The sequence below is a fragment of the Hipposideros armiger genome, unplaced genomic scaffold (genome assembly GCF_001890085.2).
Source record: "Hipposideros armiger isolate ML-2016 unplaced genomic scaffold, ASM189008v1 scaffold_235, whole genome shotgun sequence".
Lineage (NCBI taxonomy): Eukaryota > Metazoa > Chordata > Mammalia > Chiroptera > Hipposideridae > Hipposideros > Hipposideros armiger.
In genome coordinates this window covers 1,220,632-1,238,418 of record NW_017731585.1, presented here as the reverse complement: position 1 = coordinate 1,238,418, position 17,787 = coordinate 1,220,632, and the positions used below count along the sequence as shown (strand labels likewise).

Genomic DNA, 17,787 nt, shown 5'->3' with positions numbered 1-17,787 from the left:
AGTGGAGATGGGGAATGCCGGACTTTGCTCCCTGGGAAGGCTTGTGCTGTCCCTGACCTAACCTCTCTTCCAGCCACCTCCCACCCCTGCACACTGCCCCTCCTTGCCCTCCAGGCTGGCCTGAGAAAGGCTCAGAAGCCAGAGCAGCTGCTCCCTCATCAGAGCTCTTCTGCATTTCAATTACCATCCTCCTGGCTTGAATGACCACTGAGTGGAACAGGGCTAAGGCACCAGGAGGAAGGGACCAGAGAGCCAGCAGCAGTGAAAGCACAGAAAGGACAGCTCACCAGCGTGATGTGGAGGAGACCACTGGCCTGGCCCCTGGGCAAACACTGGAGCTTGGCCCCGCCTAACTTCTTACATAAAGTAACTAAAAGTGTACACGGGAAAGATGAAGCCACAGTATCAGAGGAAAACATCCTATTTTATGACCCTGGAGTGGGGAAGGCCTTTCTAAACAATGTACAAACCTCAGAGGCCATAAAAGATAAGACAGCTAAAATCTGATAAATTTGTCACAGGGGAAGCAAATCCATGCACAGTGCTAGGGGAAAAAACCTCAAGCTGAGAAAACTATAATACAAATACAGGCAAAGGGCTAACTCTCTAAATATATAAAGCACTTTCACAAATCAGTAAGATACAGCCCAAAACCCCATAGAAAAATGTGCAAAAGCCATGAAGGAGAATTTACAGAAGAAATATGCATGGCTTAAAAACATGGGGACACTTACATTTGTAACAAAGACATGAGTATGTTAAAATGCAATCACGTTTGCACCATTCATTTGGCAAAGATGGAACGAGGGCCCTCACGCACAGCGTGGGCGGGCTCGCTGATGTCCGCAGCTCTGTGGAGGACAGTCAGTCCTGTCCCCTTAGCTTCAGTCATGGCCTCTCTCAGACACCACCTACCAAGGTACTCACACGTGTGCAGACACTCATTCCAGCACCCTAACGCCCACGAGCAGGAGGTGGCATAAACCACAGGGACACTCGAAGCTCAGGGAGCTCTGTGTACTGCCATGACACAGTGACAAGTCATTAAGTGAAAACAAGATATCAACAGCTGCTCCCCTGGCCCGTTACAAATAAGGCGGGACTGGACAAATGTGTGTTTGTAACCGCATGGGACATTTCTGGACGTACACACCTTTAATACAACAAACACTGTCCACAATGGAGCCTCTGGGAGCAGAAAAGGAGGCTCACCAGGAAAACTCACTCTCATTGTATAAGCTTTGTTTTTTTGTTTTTTTTAAACAATGTTCATATTTCTTTCTTAGTTAAAAAAAACCCCAAAAACTAGTAAATACGTTTTTTAAGTATCCTTTGACCAAGCTTTACAGATTTCACATGTCATCTCTGCTTCCTTACAACCATCCTGGGCAGGTGCCACTATCCCCAGAGCAAACTGAGGCTCCAAGTAAAATGGACAGGACGATGGGAAGATTCCAGGCTGGGAGCCAGCACATGTAGACTCCAGTCCTGCTCTGGCCTAATGTGCTGGTGACCTTGGAGCAGTCATTTAATGTGATTCATTTTAACAAACCAAGCACCTATGCAGGGTGCTAGGGCTTCGGGGATGAGCTCCCTGCCTTTACCCTGCTGCCAGTCTGGAGGAGAAAACATATACACACACAAGTATGTGCACATGTGCACAGGCTGGAGATGGTCTGAGGACAAAGAGGGGCCAGAGGAGGGAGTGACAGGCTCACTGCCTGGAGAACCAGGAGAGCCACCAAAGGGGAGGCAGGTGGAACCACGAAGGAGACAGAGAGCAGAGGAGAGAGGAAGGCTGCTGGACTGAGGCCCAGAAGGGCAAAGGCGCGGGGGATGAGGCATGCACGACGTGTGTGCATGCCGCGAAGGGGGTGTGAGCAGAGAGATGTCTCCTCTGCTAACCAATGGCACAGGAAACCATTCTGACCCCTTAAGGCTGCCCTGGGTGAACAATTGACTGAGGCCCTTCCGGGCTGATGGACAGGCCCATGCCAAAGAGAATGTCTCCAGGACTTCCCTGTACCTTTCTGGAGCTGTTTTCCAAGAGCTGTCCCAGCCATCAGAGACCACAGCTCTTGCTCCAATACACCTTAGTGACCTCACGCAAATATTCCCAGCCTCTCTCCCACTCTTCTGCACGTCTGTCCATCTCAAGGTTTGTCCAAGCCTGGAAACTCCTGGCCCAGTTCCTCCCCAGTCCACCTCCCAAATACCCGGCTCTCCAAGGGTCTTGAGACCTGGGCTTGGCACTCACCTCGTCCGCTGCCTCCAGCTTGGGGTCAAACTGGCAGAAGATCTGCTCCAGGTCTTTGCGGATGACATTAGCCAGCACATTCAGCCTGCCCCTGGAGCCAGAGGGGGCTGGGCTCTCACCTGGCACAGAGGCTGCCTCCCCCAATAGGACCCAGCATCACCATGCTCCCTGCCCACCTGGGACTTATCAGAATCAACATGGAGTCTGAGGGAACCCCCCTTTTCCCAGTGGAGCCCAAGAGAAGCCCAGCCCTCCTCCTGTCTACAAGACCTGGCTGGCCAGTTCCGCCCAGAGCGACGCCCCTACACATCTCAGATTCAGGAGACCCTCATGAGCAGGGAGCCACCAGCCTCATGGCAAAGTGCCCACCCTTTCCACCCTAAAGTGGAGCCCAGCCCAGCATCTTGGCCCCAATCTGCTAATGCATCACAAAGGCTCACACACAACCTCCCACCCTAGCCCAGCAGCATACTGGAGAAGGATAAGGGAAAAGGAACTAGACTGACCCTAAGGTCAGAAGTTACCAGAGGATTGGGACAGGAGAGCTGAGGTCTGAGGAGTGGGGGGACGGAATAGCAGCCAGGGACCAGGGATTCTCCAGTCCATCTGAACTTCCCATCAGGGGGCAGTTTATTCAGGGGTGGGCACCAGCCAATGCGGGTACACCTAGCCCTAAGAACTCACCCCCCTAAGAACTCACCCCCTCAAAGCCCACCAACAGATGCTAGCCCCAGGCACACACCCTAGCCCAACCTCCAGCCCCACATGGCCCTGTGACAGAAGGGCAGCCCTTTTCCAGGTGGGCCTCTCCCTGTTCTGTAGAGCCACGGGAGCCATTTAAACAACTCTCAGTCCTTTTGGGCAAAGCTCGCCAGCCTCAAAGGCACCTCCCCAACTATGGAGGCCTGGCCCAGAACACCCCTCAAGTCTCAGAGCCCTTGTCAGGCCGAGAGCCTGCCCAGCACCACCATATGGTCCCAAAGCTGCCCGGGACCACCTCTTCCATAGGTCCCCCAAAGCCACATGGGCCCGTGCCACCTCAGACCATGGGGCCAGCTCTGCCTGACTCTGACCAGACACTGGGCATTTCCAGGCCCCTCAGAGCATGAAGCCTGTGACAGGCAAATGTCCAGCTCTTGGCAGGCCAGCCCACAGGGTGGGTACCCTCTCTCACTGCATATGGACACCTGAACACCTCCCATGCTGATGCAGTCTGGGGCTGGCCCAACCGTGAGCAACTGGAAATGGTCACAGGAAATGCTGGAGCTTTGTCCCCCAGATTGCTCAGCACGTTCTTACAAGCCCATTCAGCAGGACCCCTGGCCACCTCCATTTGTCCCCAGACTATATTCCTCATTAGACCACAAGCTCCAGCTCAGAGGTCAAGCCAGTTGCCAAGTCAGTCTTCCAAGTCTTTATCAAGGTCACAGGGAAATGTGCAGACAGTCTGCTGCAAGAGGAAAAGACCCTTGGCTCGCCTCCAGGAATCTCCCTCCAGTGGATGGCAACCAGGGGCCACCTGCCCAGGGCTTGTCCACACTTCCCTAGGACATGACCCACCTTGTCCACAGAACCTCAAGAAGCACAATACAACCCTTTTCTGAACTCTTGGCCCTGCTGGAGACAGTGACAATATGGTGGGAGAGAAACGGAATCTGCGAGGACCTGGTTAGGGCCTGGCTCCACGCAGCTTTGGCCAAGCGCTTAGTTCTTTCTGTGATGAGCAGGCCAGGGCCCAGGTACTCTGAGAACTTTCTAGGCCACTCTGCCTCTACCCTCGAGTTTCACCAACAGCCCTGCTCTGATTTTTACCCCTTCCCTTCCACCTCAGTCTGCTGGGCCTGGAAGAGAATGGACTGAGCTGTGGAAGGGAGCAAAGGGGCCCACCTGTGTGGCATCCCCAGGATGACATTCTGAATCCCCATCTCGCTAGATTTGTCAATGATGGTCTTCAGGGCAGGAATCATGACCTCACAGCCCTCCAGGCCAAACCGCTTCTCTGAGGACCATTTCCTGGCCAGGAAGTCTTCAAACCTGCTTGAGGAGAGAAGGGAAAGGGTGGAGAAGGTGGGGCTCATGGCAGCTGCTCATGAGGGCTTGGAGCAGGGTGCCCAGAACAGAGGAAGTTGCAAAGTCACCTCCCTCCAAACAGTCCAAGACCTGCCACAGACGCCATGATGTCCCCACCAGCAAGGAACACAGGTCCGGGGGAGGCTGGGGTCCTCCCAGCTTAACCAAAACCTCTGCCTACACCCGTTTCCGGCTATCAGCCTCTCTCTTCCTTTGTCAAACTGCTCCAGTGAGCCATCTCCCTGATCCCAGCCTTGCACGCACATACACTGCACATGGCACACCCCAGAGACCTCCTTTCGGCTCAGCTCAAACTCCAGGCCACACCCCGCTGCTCAGGGATCCACTCTGCACCCAGCAGCTGTGCCAGCTACTCCTCCAGGCCCCTGCAGCCCTGCGTGGACCCAGCTTCAGAGAAGGCAGTAGGCAGAGGCAAGTGGTGCCACCCCAGCGAGGTCCTGCTATGCTCACTCAGCATAGGGACATCTTTATGCCAAAACGTGCCCACAGCCACTTTCTGCCACTTCCACCCTTGCTCGGCATGCCCCTGCTATCCTGTTCTCCCAAAGCCCCAGTCCTGCCCACCTGCCCAGCTCTGCCTAAGTACCAGCCCCAGTGCTCCTCCCCCAAGCCAGGGGCTAAGGCCCACTCAGCCCTGCCCTCCTGTGCCAGGCACTCTCCTAGTTTCTCAGCCAGGGCCTGAGACCCCTCATCCAGCCCCGGAGCAGGCCCCGCTAGCCACCTGGGCTGTCCGGGGGAGTGCTGAGGGCCTGACCTCATGGAGCGCACCAGCCGGGCCAGCAGGGTCCGCTTCTCCTCACTGGAGAACTGCATCACACCAGGGGTCTCGAACTTCTGCCGGATCCACTGGCACTGCTCCACGTCATTGATGAACATAAACTCCAGGCCGATGTGCTGGCAGTAGGTGCTCTGGGGGGACAGGTGGGTACTCCTTGAGAAGCCTGGAGGAGGTCCAACTGCCTGGCATCTGGAACAGAAAAGGCAGCTCCTCCCTCCCTCTGGCAGGCTCCAGAGAGCTCCAGCAGGCATGCTGACACACCTGCCCATGCTCACCTCCAGGCGCCGAATGATCTCCCGCAGAGAGAGGGTGTTTTCAGAGCCCCCGATGAAGGTGGTCGTGGGCAACTGAAACTCCTTATCAAGGTCAGACTCCCGCAGGTCATAGAAGGCTGGGGAGGCACACACGAAGAGCCCAGGTGGCAGGGAAGGGGAGAGAGGGGCCCAGGTGGGCAGAAGCAGTATGTCCAGGCCTCCCACCAGACCCCCCAGCACCTTCCTGCCAGCTCCAGACCCTCCCAGCTTGCCGCCACCTCAAGGCAGTGGGCCGGGACAAGTCTCTCAAGCTTGCTGAGCCTGGTGCACCAGCTAGGGAAGATGGGAAGACATCCCTCACAGAGACACATGCAGTAGATGGGCACGGGTCAGAAAAAAAGCCTCCTGGGCTGCTCATTGGGCCCCAGTACCAGAGGCACTGCTGTCTCAGGACCCCTCACTGGGCACAGGCACCAGCTGGCTCTGGAGTCACCAGGGCACTAGGAAAGGGTACTGACACTCACCCAATTTATCAATGGTTGTGATTAAGTCTGAGGGCACAAAGGAGTCCAGGTCTGCATCCAGGATGCCCAGGGGGTCCAGCTGGGCCACATGGTGGCCCCGGATCTGGGAGAACGGGAAAAGGTCAGCACAGGGCTAGGATGCAGCTGGACAGACCGCAGCAAGTGTGAAGTTCGGGGCCCCGGCCCCTCACCTCCCACTTCAGAATCTCAAGTTTCCACATGTCTCTAGCACCCAGCCACTGCACAGGTGCCTGTAAGGTCCCACCATGGCCACTGAGGTGGCAGGAGCTCAACTCTGTTTAAAAGTACATGAAACTTTTAAAAACAGGGATGGATGCATACACAAAAGTAGTCACTACAGTCTACTAGGAATTGCAAAATTCTAGAAACTTCCCAAGTGTCTATCAACAGGAGACTGGCATATGGATATGGGAAATCCTTGCAGCGGGGTACTAGAGCTGCTGAAAGAAATGAAGAGAATCCCTATTGGCTGCTATGAGGTAGTCTCCACAAATAAATTATAGAAAAGTGTGTGTGGAAAAACACCATTGTCTATGAAAGGGGGGCTACAAGTAAATATATGCATTTGCATTTATTTGTATACATACAAATAAATATATGCATTAGAAGAATAAATTGTAAATTAAGAAAACCATAAAATATGAAAAATTATCTATGGGGAAAGGACAAAATAGGGTAGAGTGGCAGGGCTAGAAGCTAGACTTTTAAGAATATCTTGCTTTGAAGATTTGTCTTTGGAATCTTGTAAATATTTTATATCACTATAAAACAAAATTAAGTTTTAAAATTGAAAGTAAAATGAAACAAATGAATTAATGCATCCATTTGGTGGCATGACACATGGAGAGGAACTATTCCAACTGACTAATAGAATATTCCCTAAAGCAGACAGAACTGCAGGGGAAGTTCCTATTCAGGGGAAAATTCATCAACTCATTTCTATTACCAATCAGCAGTGGTAGCATTAGAATTGCATTCTGAGACTGTTGTGCGTGGGTTGTAGGAAAATCAAATAAGTCACTATATTGCTACCTTGGAGAACCTCTATTTTTGGCATCTTTAAAAGGAGATGGTGAGATAAGATTGATGAGGTCAAGGATAAATCTGAAGTCTCACATTTCACACATATACTCATAGAAGTATCAATATAAACCCACAAAGCATGTTATCTTAAAAAAAAAAAAAAGTACTTCCAGGCTTTAACCACTGAAAGGGCCCAGAAGGCATGACCAAACCAACCAACAGCAGTGACGACTGCCAGCCCTCCTTGGAGAACTGGCCGGTCCCAGGACGAAGCAAAAATGTACAGGATAAGCTCGGAGCGTCGTGTCCTACCAGATATCAAAGTGGGGCTCAAACACAGCTGGGGCTGGGAACAAGGACACAGCCTGAGCAAGGATAAGGATAATATGTACAGCAGATTGAACCTCATCAAATACGTATAAATTCATGCATTTGTATCATACAAAAAAAAAAAGATAGGAGCCTTTTCTCAATCCGCTGAGATTTTGCTTCCCAGCAATTGTCATCAGTTTGGCTCAAAGAAACTCTCATTAGCTTTCAAAAAAAAAAAAAAAAGAGATAAACCTTCACTGGCCATCTTTGAAGGATGCTAGGGAATCACCTCATAATTTTAAAATTCATCAATAAAAGGAAAAATCAAGCATTGATCCTGCCTTTCCTATACAATTTGTACCTCAGGATAAATGGAGTTGACAAAAGGAAGTTTCTCCTGATAGAATTATTTCAGGTAATAAACAAAGAAAGACAGAATTAGAATGTCACCATTTTTACCACCCCTGAGGAATTAATATATCCAGAAAGTAACCATCTATAGCTGCTAACTGATGAAGGGCCATCACCACCGGGAAGCTGATTTTAGAACAACAACAAAAAAATCGAATCTATATTGAATAAAGTTTCTAGATCTAGTTCCCAATTTACAGAAATTACATGGGACAAAGGGACAGATGAAGTGACACCATGGGAATGTAATTAGCAAAATCCACACTCAGGATGTGTTTCAAAATAACCAGTGGCCAGTAGGGAGAGCCAGAGGTGGGAGCGGGAGGTGGGTAATAAATAAATCAAGACAGTCCCTGTGTTGATGGGTGTGGGGGTTCACTACACAATTCTTTTACCTTTCATGTTTGAAAATGTCCATAATAATAAATTGGGGGGGTGGGGGAGTAGGACTGTGTGCAAATGACTCAAACTCCAGAACTCTGCCTCCTACTGGCCTGTGAGGGGCTGCAGCCCCCAGAATGCGTTCACCATCAGGCACAACCTTTGGTGGATTTTTACTAGGCAGATACAGAGTAACATGCCTGAATCCAGAGACTACCATGCTAGAAGGCCTCTCTAGAGTTTAGTCTTGACTAGTTAAAGAAATAACTGGCAGCTGAAGAGCTGGGAACCAGTGCTTAGAATATAAGGCCCTTAGGCAGCACTCTGAATTGTTACCCTGTATACAACACAGAGTTTTTATATTCTTTGTTCTTTGTTTTCAAAGTCAATGGTTAAGATCATTTTCTGCTTCTTTCAGCCAGCCAAGAGAAACATAATTATAACTACTGCTATTTGCCCCCCCCCCCGGGGAGCCCACAATCCCTGAGTGCTCAGGCCAGCCAGGGAGCCCAGTCCTGCTCACCAATCAGCCTCCACCCCAGCACCGCTGGGGCACAGGAGTGCCGCTGCCAGCCCACACCGAGCGCCTCTTCCATTTGCTAAGGCCCACCCCCACCGTGGTTCCCGCAGCCGCGTGCTGCTTCCTCCCATGGAGTCTAAGCCAGAGGCCGCGGGATGCCCTTGCCCTGCCTTCCACATGTCAGTAAGATAACTTTGTCTTAAGAAATATCTTCTACCACTAATTACCAGAAAAATCCCAACGACTACGCTTGTTTTGGAGTGAACACTCAGAGCAGCCCTCCCATTAGTCCTGTTTGGTCAAGACCAAGGATATGCAACATCATCAGGATTCTTGGGTAAAGCAGGGGCCCAGCCTGGGGACCCACAAGGAAGAGCCTAAGCTTCCAGAACAGAGCAGCTGGTGGGGGGAGACGTATTGACTGAACTATTTACTCGTTCCATAAACCCTAATTAAGTCCCTTCTGTATATGAGTCCCTGTCCTCTTGGAATGCTCAGTCAAGAGAAGAAAACAGACATTAAAAAGGGTCAATCTACTCAACTTTTATTCAACATTTACTGAAACTGATTATTCACTAAGCCCGCCTCTAGGTACTGGGCCACAGTGTGTGTGACAGGCCACACTCCATGAGAAGACTACACACAGAAAAGATGACGGTGGTGTAAGTGACATGGTAATGTGACAAAGAGTGGCAGAAGCGCGAGCCACCCCACAGAGGGCTTGGAGAAGGGCTCTCTGAGGAGATGACACTGGAGCTGAGCGCGTGCGCTTCCTGTTAGCACCTGCCACGCCCCAGGAGTCGGTCCAACCTCACAGCCTGTGCCCTCCCCACTGCTCACCTGGTAGGCCCGGATCAGGGACTGTACAGCCAGGTGGTCCTCCACCAACTTGCTGCTCTTGGTCCGGCTTGAGACTGCTGGCCTGCTCTCAGGGACAACAGAGGGGGACAGTGGCTGAGCAGGGCCACAAGACGCTTCCTCACTGGCTTTCCGGAAGAAGCTGTCCCAGGACTAGGCAGAATCAAGAAAATGGCCAGGTCAGGACCTGGGAGGAGCGAGGGGTGGCCCTGACTGGGGCCCCATAGGGTATTGAGTGTTCCTCCACCATCATAGCTCTCAGAGCCTTCCCAGGACCATGCCAAGAGGACCCCTCAAATCTAATCCAGGCCCCTAACCCAGAACCAAGATCTCTCCAGGACCCAGCTTGGTAGAGGTTTTCGGGAGGCTATAACTTGTGACCCAGGGGCTTCAGGTATGAAAGGGGCTTCTATCACTGTGGGTAACATGCCCCCCTCACACACAGTGGGCTGGAGGAGGCCTTTGTGCAGGGCAATTTGGCAGGCAGGCCCTCAACATTTTCAATGCATGTATCTTTTAAACTAGCAATTCTGATGCTCGTAATTTATTCTACAGATGTACTTGTAAAGGTATGCTTAGATGTACATAGAAGGATGTTCCCTACGGGACTGTTTATAAAAATGACAACATAAAAACAATCTAAGTGGAGATCAACAGGAAATTGGTTAAATAAATGATGATAGATTTAAATTCTGGAAGATTATGCAATCTTTACAAAAAATAAGGCACATTTATTATCATGGATGTGGACTATCACCAACATATACCGTAAAGTGAACAAAGCAGAGGGTTATGGTGTGCTACTATCTATAAAGCAAACAGCAGACGTGCATATGCACAAGCACTGCCATGTTCTGGCACAACACAAAGGGCTTTCCTCTCACGGCACTGGGGAGAACAAGGTGGCACAAGACCTGTGGAAAGCAACTTGGCAAAACCCATCAATATTATATACACAGGCGCTCTCTGACCCACCAGTTCCACCTTGGAGAATTTATCCTATAGGTAGCTATACATGTACAAGATGAGAACACACAAGATTGTGCACTGCAGCACTGAATGTGACAGCCAGAGAATGGAACCGAGCCAGATGTCTGGCAACGGGCACAGGTGTGGTGCATTCATACAATGGAATATTATGCAACTGGAGATAAAGAACAACAAGGCTCCTGACATACCAACGTGGAAAGATCTTGGAGATACATGCTAAAGTGAAAAAAGCCAGAGCACAACAGTGTATGTTACATGTTACTTTTGTATAAAGGGGAAATCTAGAGTTGTGTTTGCAATAAGTTTACCTAAAGAAATGCCCTGAAAGGATACAGAAGTTAAGAATAAACTGGAGGACAGACATGTGGAAGCTGAGCAGATAGATGGATTAGGAGGGAGCCTTTTTACTAACCCCATACAATCTGTTTTGGGATCATGTGAGTGTGAGTGAAAAGGAGGGAGCACCTTCACTTTTCACTTTCTCCCTGTCATTTGATTGATTGATTGATTGATTGATTGATTGCCATCAGCAGATATTTATTTTCTCAGTTCAATACATACATAAATACTATGTACCTAACTACATAACAAGAGGCCATCTGGAGACAGCACAGCTTAACAAAGGGGGCAGGGGCAGGTCTCAGACCAGGTGTGGCTGAGCAGGGAATTGTCAGGACTTCTCAGGCCAGCCCACCACCCACTGGTTGGTTCAGCAACAGGAAAGCAACAGACTTTCCCCACCCAACATGAGGACAAGGCTCTTTCACACACAGGAACGACGGAGGACCTGAAAGACAAAGAAACCTGCCCAAGGTCACACAGCTGGCAAGTTCCACCACACCCCCACCACACCCCACCACACCCCTGCCACAACAGCCCAGTCCCAGGAGCTTCCCTCCCATACAGCAGGGTGGGGGTGCCAACCTTGTGGACACTCTGGGGGTTTTCCAGCCAAGCGAAGTACATCTCCTCCATGTAACTAGAGCCGCCTCCACCTCTGCTGCTTGGGAACGTGGTCGGTGGCCCAGATCTGCTGCGCCAGCTGAACATCTGGACGTCACGTGGGGCCAGAAGCCTTACAGCCTGTGCCCCCAACCGGGATGGCAGCATTCTCAGCTGACTCATTCTGGACATGGGCAATGGGAGAGAGGCCTAAACCACAGGACCAGGACAAAAGGAGGCTCTGGCAGCCAATCCTTCACGCATCTGGCATTTATAGTCCTACTAGGCAGGTGGCCCTGAGCAAGGCAGTGACGATGCAAAGAAGGGGACAGGTGGCCAGCCCTACTGGGCTCACTATCTAGTGGGAGATCCCAACACCATCAATAGCTTTTGGCACTCTGAGCCCCAGTCCTGCTGTGCCCCACCCATCCCAGCTCCCTCCCTGCCTTTCCCCAAAGCCTGGTACAGAGACAAGTACAACCCAGGCCCTACCTCAGGGCAGCACCCAGCCCAAGTCCTGAAGCCCACTCAGAGAGTCACAGGGCACATGCATTCAGAACCCCCAATAAGGAGTAAGCCACGCAGCTGACCACCCTGGAACTTGGACAGGAGAGTCCTCCAGAGGCTGGGTGCACCATGCCCAGTCAGGAAAAAGCCCGAAGAAGGAACCTAGCTAAGTTGCACTATCTCAGGAGGCCATGACACAGCTGGGTCTCTGACCTCATCTCCCTGCAGTTCTGACCCAGAGCACCCTCCCAGGCCAGAAGGCCAATGACATGGGCCTCAACTGCCCCACTTCACAGCAGGGAGGACTGAGGATCAGAGAAGGGAAGGGCATAGGGACCACTAGAGGGTAGACCAGAAGGCAGGCCTCCTGCCCAGCTCTTGGTTGAAGCCACTCTGGCCTCCATACCCTGCCAGAGCTTACACTCAGCACCAACGTCACTCAGGACAGCTAACAGCTCAGTGGGTACATACAGGCTGGAAATTTACCCAGACTGGAGAGGGACAAGAACCTGGAGTTCATCTCACCCCCATTATGTCACCTGCCCTTTCCCAGGGAAAATTCCTGAGTAATAGTGGGGAGCTTCTTCCAGGGGACAGGAGTTCTAAGAGCCACCTCTAATCCTGGAGAGCCCCCAGGGCCCTATATCCAGGCAGGCTGAGGGCACACTCAGGTTCCTGCTGCCCCCAGGCCCTGCCACCTCAAACTACACAGGATGTGAACAGGACCTCTGTTCCCCCAGCCCTACCACCGCATCTGTGAGCAGAGCCCCTCCTCTGTCCCTGCCTAACACTGCCTCAGGGACACAGAGCAGCTTCCCCCTGATACTTGCTAACACTCTTCTGCCCAGAGAATGCCAGCCTGTGAGTGGGCGACAGTACCAGAGGCACCCCACCAGAGACGATGCGGGCAGAAGGGGCTTCCCCTTGTACAATTCAGTCACAGAAAATGTGCCTTCTGGGGCCTAACTGGCTCCCCAGTCCTGTCTGGGCCTGGGCCTGAGCCAAAGCACCTGGGGCCTGGTATGCTCATTCCATCAGCTCAACCAAGTCACCAAACCATCTGGCTGGGCCTTCTGCACAGGGTCAGGCCCCAAGGCAAGACAGGGCACAGCCTTCCCAGCATGTCCCCTCCCTCTCTCCTTCCAAACTCACATGAGGCAAAGGGAAGGGGGGATGGTCTCCTCAAGCAAGGGAAAGTGGCCTCCTCAGGCAACCAGCAGCAAGTCTGAACAGAGGAAAATTAAAACGCAAAAATATATTCCAGTGAAGAAAGGAAGGAGGTAGGTTCAGCTCAAACCTGAGCCCCAAGTGCCCCAAGCTTCCTTCCCACACGCTCAGCCCCTGAAGCTTTGGACCCCATGCCCAATCCCACCGCCAGTGATGCCAGGCCCTACAGCGAGTGCCACTAGGGACTGGCTCTTCCTGGAGCAGCATCTCTCTAGGAGCAGGGTGGGGGCTCGAGGCATGGGCTCTGGGATCAGAGGGCCGGGATCCCAACCCCTGCTCTACCTCTGACCAGCCCTGAGGCCTGAGCAAATACAGGGCTGCTCTGGCCCAGATGGCCACTGGGCCTAGGAGCTACTGGCCTGGGATATCAGGAGAATCTAAACAACCCTTGAAGTTCTACCACTCCCATTCTAAGGCAAGGGAAACCAGACACCAAGACCATCCATCGTGAGAATAAACATAAAGGCACAAAGTGAGCCCTGATTCTGGGACAGGCACTATGCTCATTTAACCCTCTCAACAATCTCATGAGGCAGGTACTTCAATTAGCCCCATTTTATAAACAGGGAAACTGAGGCACAGAGAGGCTAAGCTGGTGAGTGATAGGGCTCTGTGTGGTTCCAGAGCCTGCACCCTCCTCACTGTGAAGTCAAGATATAAACCCAGATTTCATCTAGACAATGCACTTTCCAGCGGCTGCAGTCAGAGCTGCTCTCTTGCTGCACTGACCCCACCCCCACAGGGCAATGGGACAGCTCAGGAGGACAGTAACAAAGCTTGGCTGTGTCCAGCCTGGCTCAGTGCTGGAACATTATGTTTTATAAACACTCAACTGTCTGGGGCAGCCACGGGACACTGCTGTGGACTTCACCCACCCTGGCAGGAGGTCAGTCAGCCAACCACCCCTGCCCCCATCTCAGCAGGGCTTGAGGACCTAGGAGCCCTGGAGGGCTGGGGACAAAGACAACCTCAGTATCTGGAGTCAGAGCCCCAGCTAGCCCCTCCAGGTGCTACCTATACAGGCGAAGGGCTGCAAGAAAGAGTCAGAGTCAGGCACCCTGCGCAGCCCTACACAGCCCAGCCCCCAGTGCACTACCAGGCTGGGCAGCTCTTGGGGATCTCCTCTCAAGGGACAAAGTCAGTATCATCCCCACCCACATTCCCAGAACCATAACAACCACAGACATCCCTGGCCACTAATTCTCCCACACACACAAGGCCCTGTCTGGGCTTCCCTGGGGAGGACTGCTCTGTGATATACCCACTGTAGAAAAAAAATACTAGAGATCCCAAGAGGGGAAGGGCCCTCCCCAAGACCTTGAAGCTGGGCAGCAGCAGAGCCTGGACTCAGATTATCAGTCCCCACATTCGGAGAACTGGGTGGGCTTTTCTCAGGAATAAACCCCAACTCTAGTTTGCTTAACCCAAGCAAAGGCCGGAGAGGCCGACTCCAAAGTGGGAAGCAGGATAGGGAGGAGGTATGCTTATTTACTTGGCAGAGATGAAGGGCCTGAGCTAAAGCCCAGAGGTGAGCAAAGTGCAAAGGCAGATGGGGCCTGTTCCAATATCCTAAGGAATGCGTGGGGAAGGGCTGCAAGGCCAGTCCGTGGTGTGGTGGAGAGGTATCAGAGGGGAGGCCTTGGGGTCGGTTAATGCCCAATGCACCCTTTTGGGACCTCTGGGTTATCCCATCTCCCCTCCTCCCACATCTCCCTGGGAGTGGGAGAAGCACTTCCCAGGCTGGCTATGACCTCAGGCCAGTCTTGCCACTCTCAGGGTCTCAGTTTCCCTGTCTGTGAGCGGAGACAGTGGTTAAAACCGTTTATAATGGCTCTGCCCCCACAAGGTCCTGAGACTTTGAAGCTGCCCGCAGGTCCCGCAAGGCACAGAACGCTGGCCCCTCCCCATTCCCAACGCGGCTCTCCTCAGCCCCAGCCCTTATGAGGGGGTGACGAGCAAGCAGCAGGCCACATAAGGCTGGGTGGACAGTCTGTAGTTTTCGGGATGGAGAACCCCAGGTGATGCCTGAAACCCCACCGTTAGTGCGTCGCTCCTTTACGCGGAACACTTGCAGTCGCATGGTCGGACCTGGACGAAGGGCTGGGGGTCCTATGGGAGGCCGCGGCCAGGCAAGGGCGGAGCCAAGGTCACGCTCACTCCCCATCCCGCCTTCCCCGGCAGGGACCCGCTCAAACTGTGGGCAGCGGCGCCCCAGGCCCCGGGAACCGGGAGCAGAGGGGAATACCCCAAGAAGGCAAGAGAAGAGGCGCAAGGACCCGGAGGGGAGGGGCTGCCGCGCTCACCCGGCCAGTGGGGTTCGGCGCGGCAGCGTGGTCCCGAGGCTGCAGTCAGGGGTATGCGCGCCTGGGGTGCGCGGCGCGCAGTGCAAATTACCTGGGTCACGTGACGCGGCGGCGCTGGCCGCTCTTGAGCGCGCGCCTGGGAGACTGCGCGACGTGACGTCTCTATGGACGCCATACCCCGCCCCTGCCACCCCGCTGGCGCTGTCCGCGGTGCTGACGGCCCAGGCCGAGGCCGCCCGTGCCTGAAGAGGGAAGATCCGACAGACCTCAGGGCTGGGCAACCCTGTACGGCTGGGAGACCTGGCAGGCTGCTGAGTCCTGGACCCCCAGTGTCCTCGTCCGAACACTAAGGAGAGTGTACCAGAAAATAAGCAGCTGTTTGTATATATGAGAGAATAGTTTCCGTTTTATTGTCCGTAAAACGGGATGCTATTGAAAGTCCCACTGTCTTAGGGCTGTCTTGAAGAAAAGATAAGGCATATAAATTACTTATCATAAAGCCTGATAAACATTTTACCCATCCATTGTCCCAGTGATGAATATCTAGGCTGCCTTCATTTCTCTGTTGCCACAAACAATACTGCAATAAACATCTTCCTACACGTTCACCCATGAACGCGTGTGGAAATTTCTCTGGAATATGTATATAACTAGGAGCTGAATTGCTGGGTCATGGGTATGTGTATACAGTACTTAACTTGACTCAGCCCTGTCACATTGCCGCTCCATTCTACATTCCCATAAACAGTGAAAGAGGATTTTTGAGTCCTCATATCTCAGCCAACAGTTGACAGTGTCCAGATTTCTAATATTTGCCAGAATCACAGATGCGATGTCATATTATTGTTTTCATCTGCATTTCTCTGATTATCAATGATACGCATCTCATGTTCTTTGTTTGGGGGTTCCCTGTTGTATTTCTCTAGGGTTTTGTTCTCATTTATATACAGGTGTTCCTCATGTAGGAACATATGTCTGTGGTTCAAACCACCATCAACTCTCCCAAGGATTATTGCAACAGCCCCCTAACTGGCCTCCTTCTTCCACACTTGCACCCCTGAATTTTAATCTAAACACAACAGATAGTTTTCCTTGTAAAATACTGATTCAAATCACGTTGCCCCTCTGCTCAAAACCCTCAAATAACCTCCTATTTCACTCCAAGTACAAACCAAAATCCTTATATTTGCTTCTAAGGCCCTTTGTCTCATCTCAAATACTTCAATCATACAACCATGCTTAATGAAGTAAATTAAGAAAGCAAAAGAAATATGTAATGTAAAACTCTTTGTGTTAATTAAAAGCACATACCCACAAAACTACAATATACATTTCACAAGAAAACATTCAAATACATATCAAACACATTAATATGGTTGCCTATGTGGAGGGGGGGAGGCTTGGGGATGTAGAGGTAATTAATTGGTTACCCATACCAATACCGATAGGGTGCCATGAATGGAGGAATATGATTGATTCTACCCTCTGCACCTAAAGCCCCACCCCAAAGTTGTTTATTTGGAGATATTTTTTAATTCATATGGCCAAGAACTTGTTTAACGTACAATTATATCCCCAGCATACTGACCAACTCATGGTATGTTTTCAATAAATATTTGTTGAATGAATAAATGAATGAGTAAAGTGATACTTAATGTGGATCCCAAAGGATAAGTAAAGTGTTTCTCTGAAGCAGAAGGGTGGTGTTCATTGGGAGTTCTTTGATTAAAAGCACAAGAAAATTACCTGGCTGGCTTACGCCAAAAAGGAGTTGATACGAAGGTTATCTATAGCACAACTCACAGAATCAGAGGTAAACTGAAGAAGTAGTCTCAGGAAGCAGGGTGGAGCCAGAAATGGATTGTCTCTTCAAGGCTTTTATGATGTTCAAAATTCAAATTCCAGAAGAGAAGCTAAATGATCTGCCTTGGCCTGAAGTGAGGTGAAGGGGTCTGGAACTACCCATCTGAAACACACATGGATTGAGAAGCAAAGTAGGTGGTTTGTGGGATGCTGGTACCACAAGAAATAGGAGTGAATGCTGGGGTGGAGGGGTGGGGGAGGGAATCAACACAAGTACACTGAAGACCTCCAGCAGGAAAGCACCATATGCAAAGGCAGAGTTGTATGAAGGGCAAGGGGAATGGGAACTGCCTGGATGTGTATAGGGGACTGGTAGCCTAGGACAGGTGAGACCCAGTTTTGTATACCATGTTAAGGGGTCTGGACTCTATCCAGTAGGCCATGGGACACCAGCAACATTTTAAACTGTGATAGACATGGTCAGAGTTGCTTTTTAGAAAGCTTCCTCTGGCAACGGGAGGGAGGACAGAGTGGTAAAAGGTTAGAGAGAAAATATACCCAGATGAGAGGCAATAATACACTGGC

The 17,787-nt window shown here is 51.5% G+C and overlaps 1 protein-coding gene across 6 annotated transcripts in view; it reads right to left on the bottom strand.

Moving 5' to 3' along the window:
- Positions 1-15,549, bottom strand: part of OGDHL (oxoglutarate dehydrogenase L) — a 29,841-nt gene extending 14,292 nt beyond the window's left edge. The window contains exons 1-10 of one of the 6 annotated variants that reach the window (XM_019655075.1): positions 15,400-15,480; positions 15,134-15,205; positions 13,022-13,094; positions 11,345-11,546; positions 9,413-9,583; positions 5,905-6,007; positions 5,402-5,517; positions 5,103-5,257; positions 4,145-4,291; positions 2,258-2,348 (exon numbers count right to left, since the gene is read on the bottom strand). In XM_019655075.1, coding sequence (XP_019510620.1) covers positions 2,258-2,348; positions 4,145-4,291; positions 5,103-5,257; positions 5,402-5,517; positions 5,905-6,007; positions 9,413-9,583; positions 11,345-11,545 — 984 coding nt within the window. In that variant the 5' untranslated portion in view covers position 11,546; positions 13,022-13,094; positions 15,134-15,205; positions 15,400-15,480. The other 5 variants (XM_019655076.1, XM_019655074.1, XM_019655079.1 and 2 more) reach the window with 5 other exon arrangements.
- Positions 15,550-17,787: the final 2,238 nt, after the last annotated feature.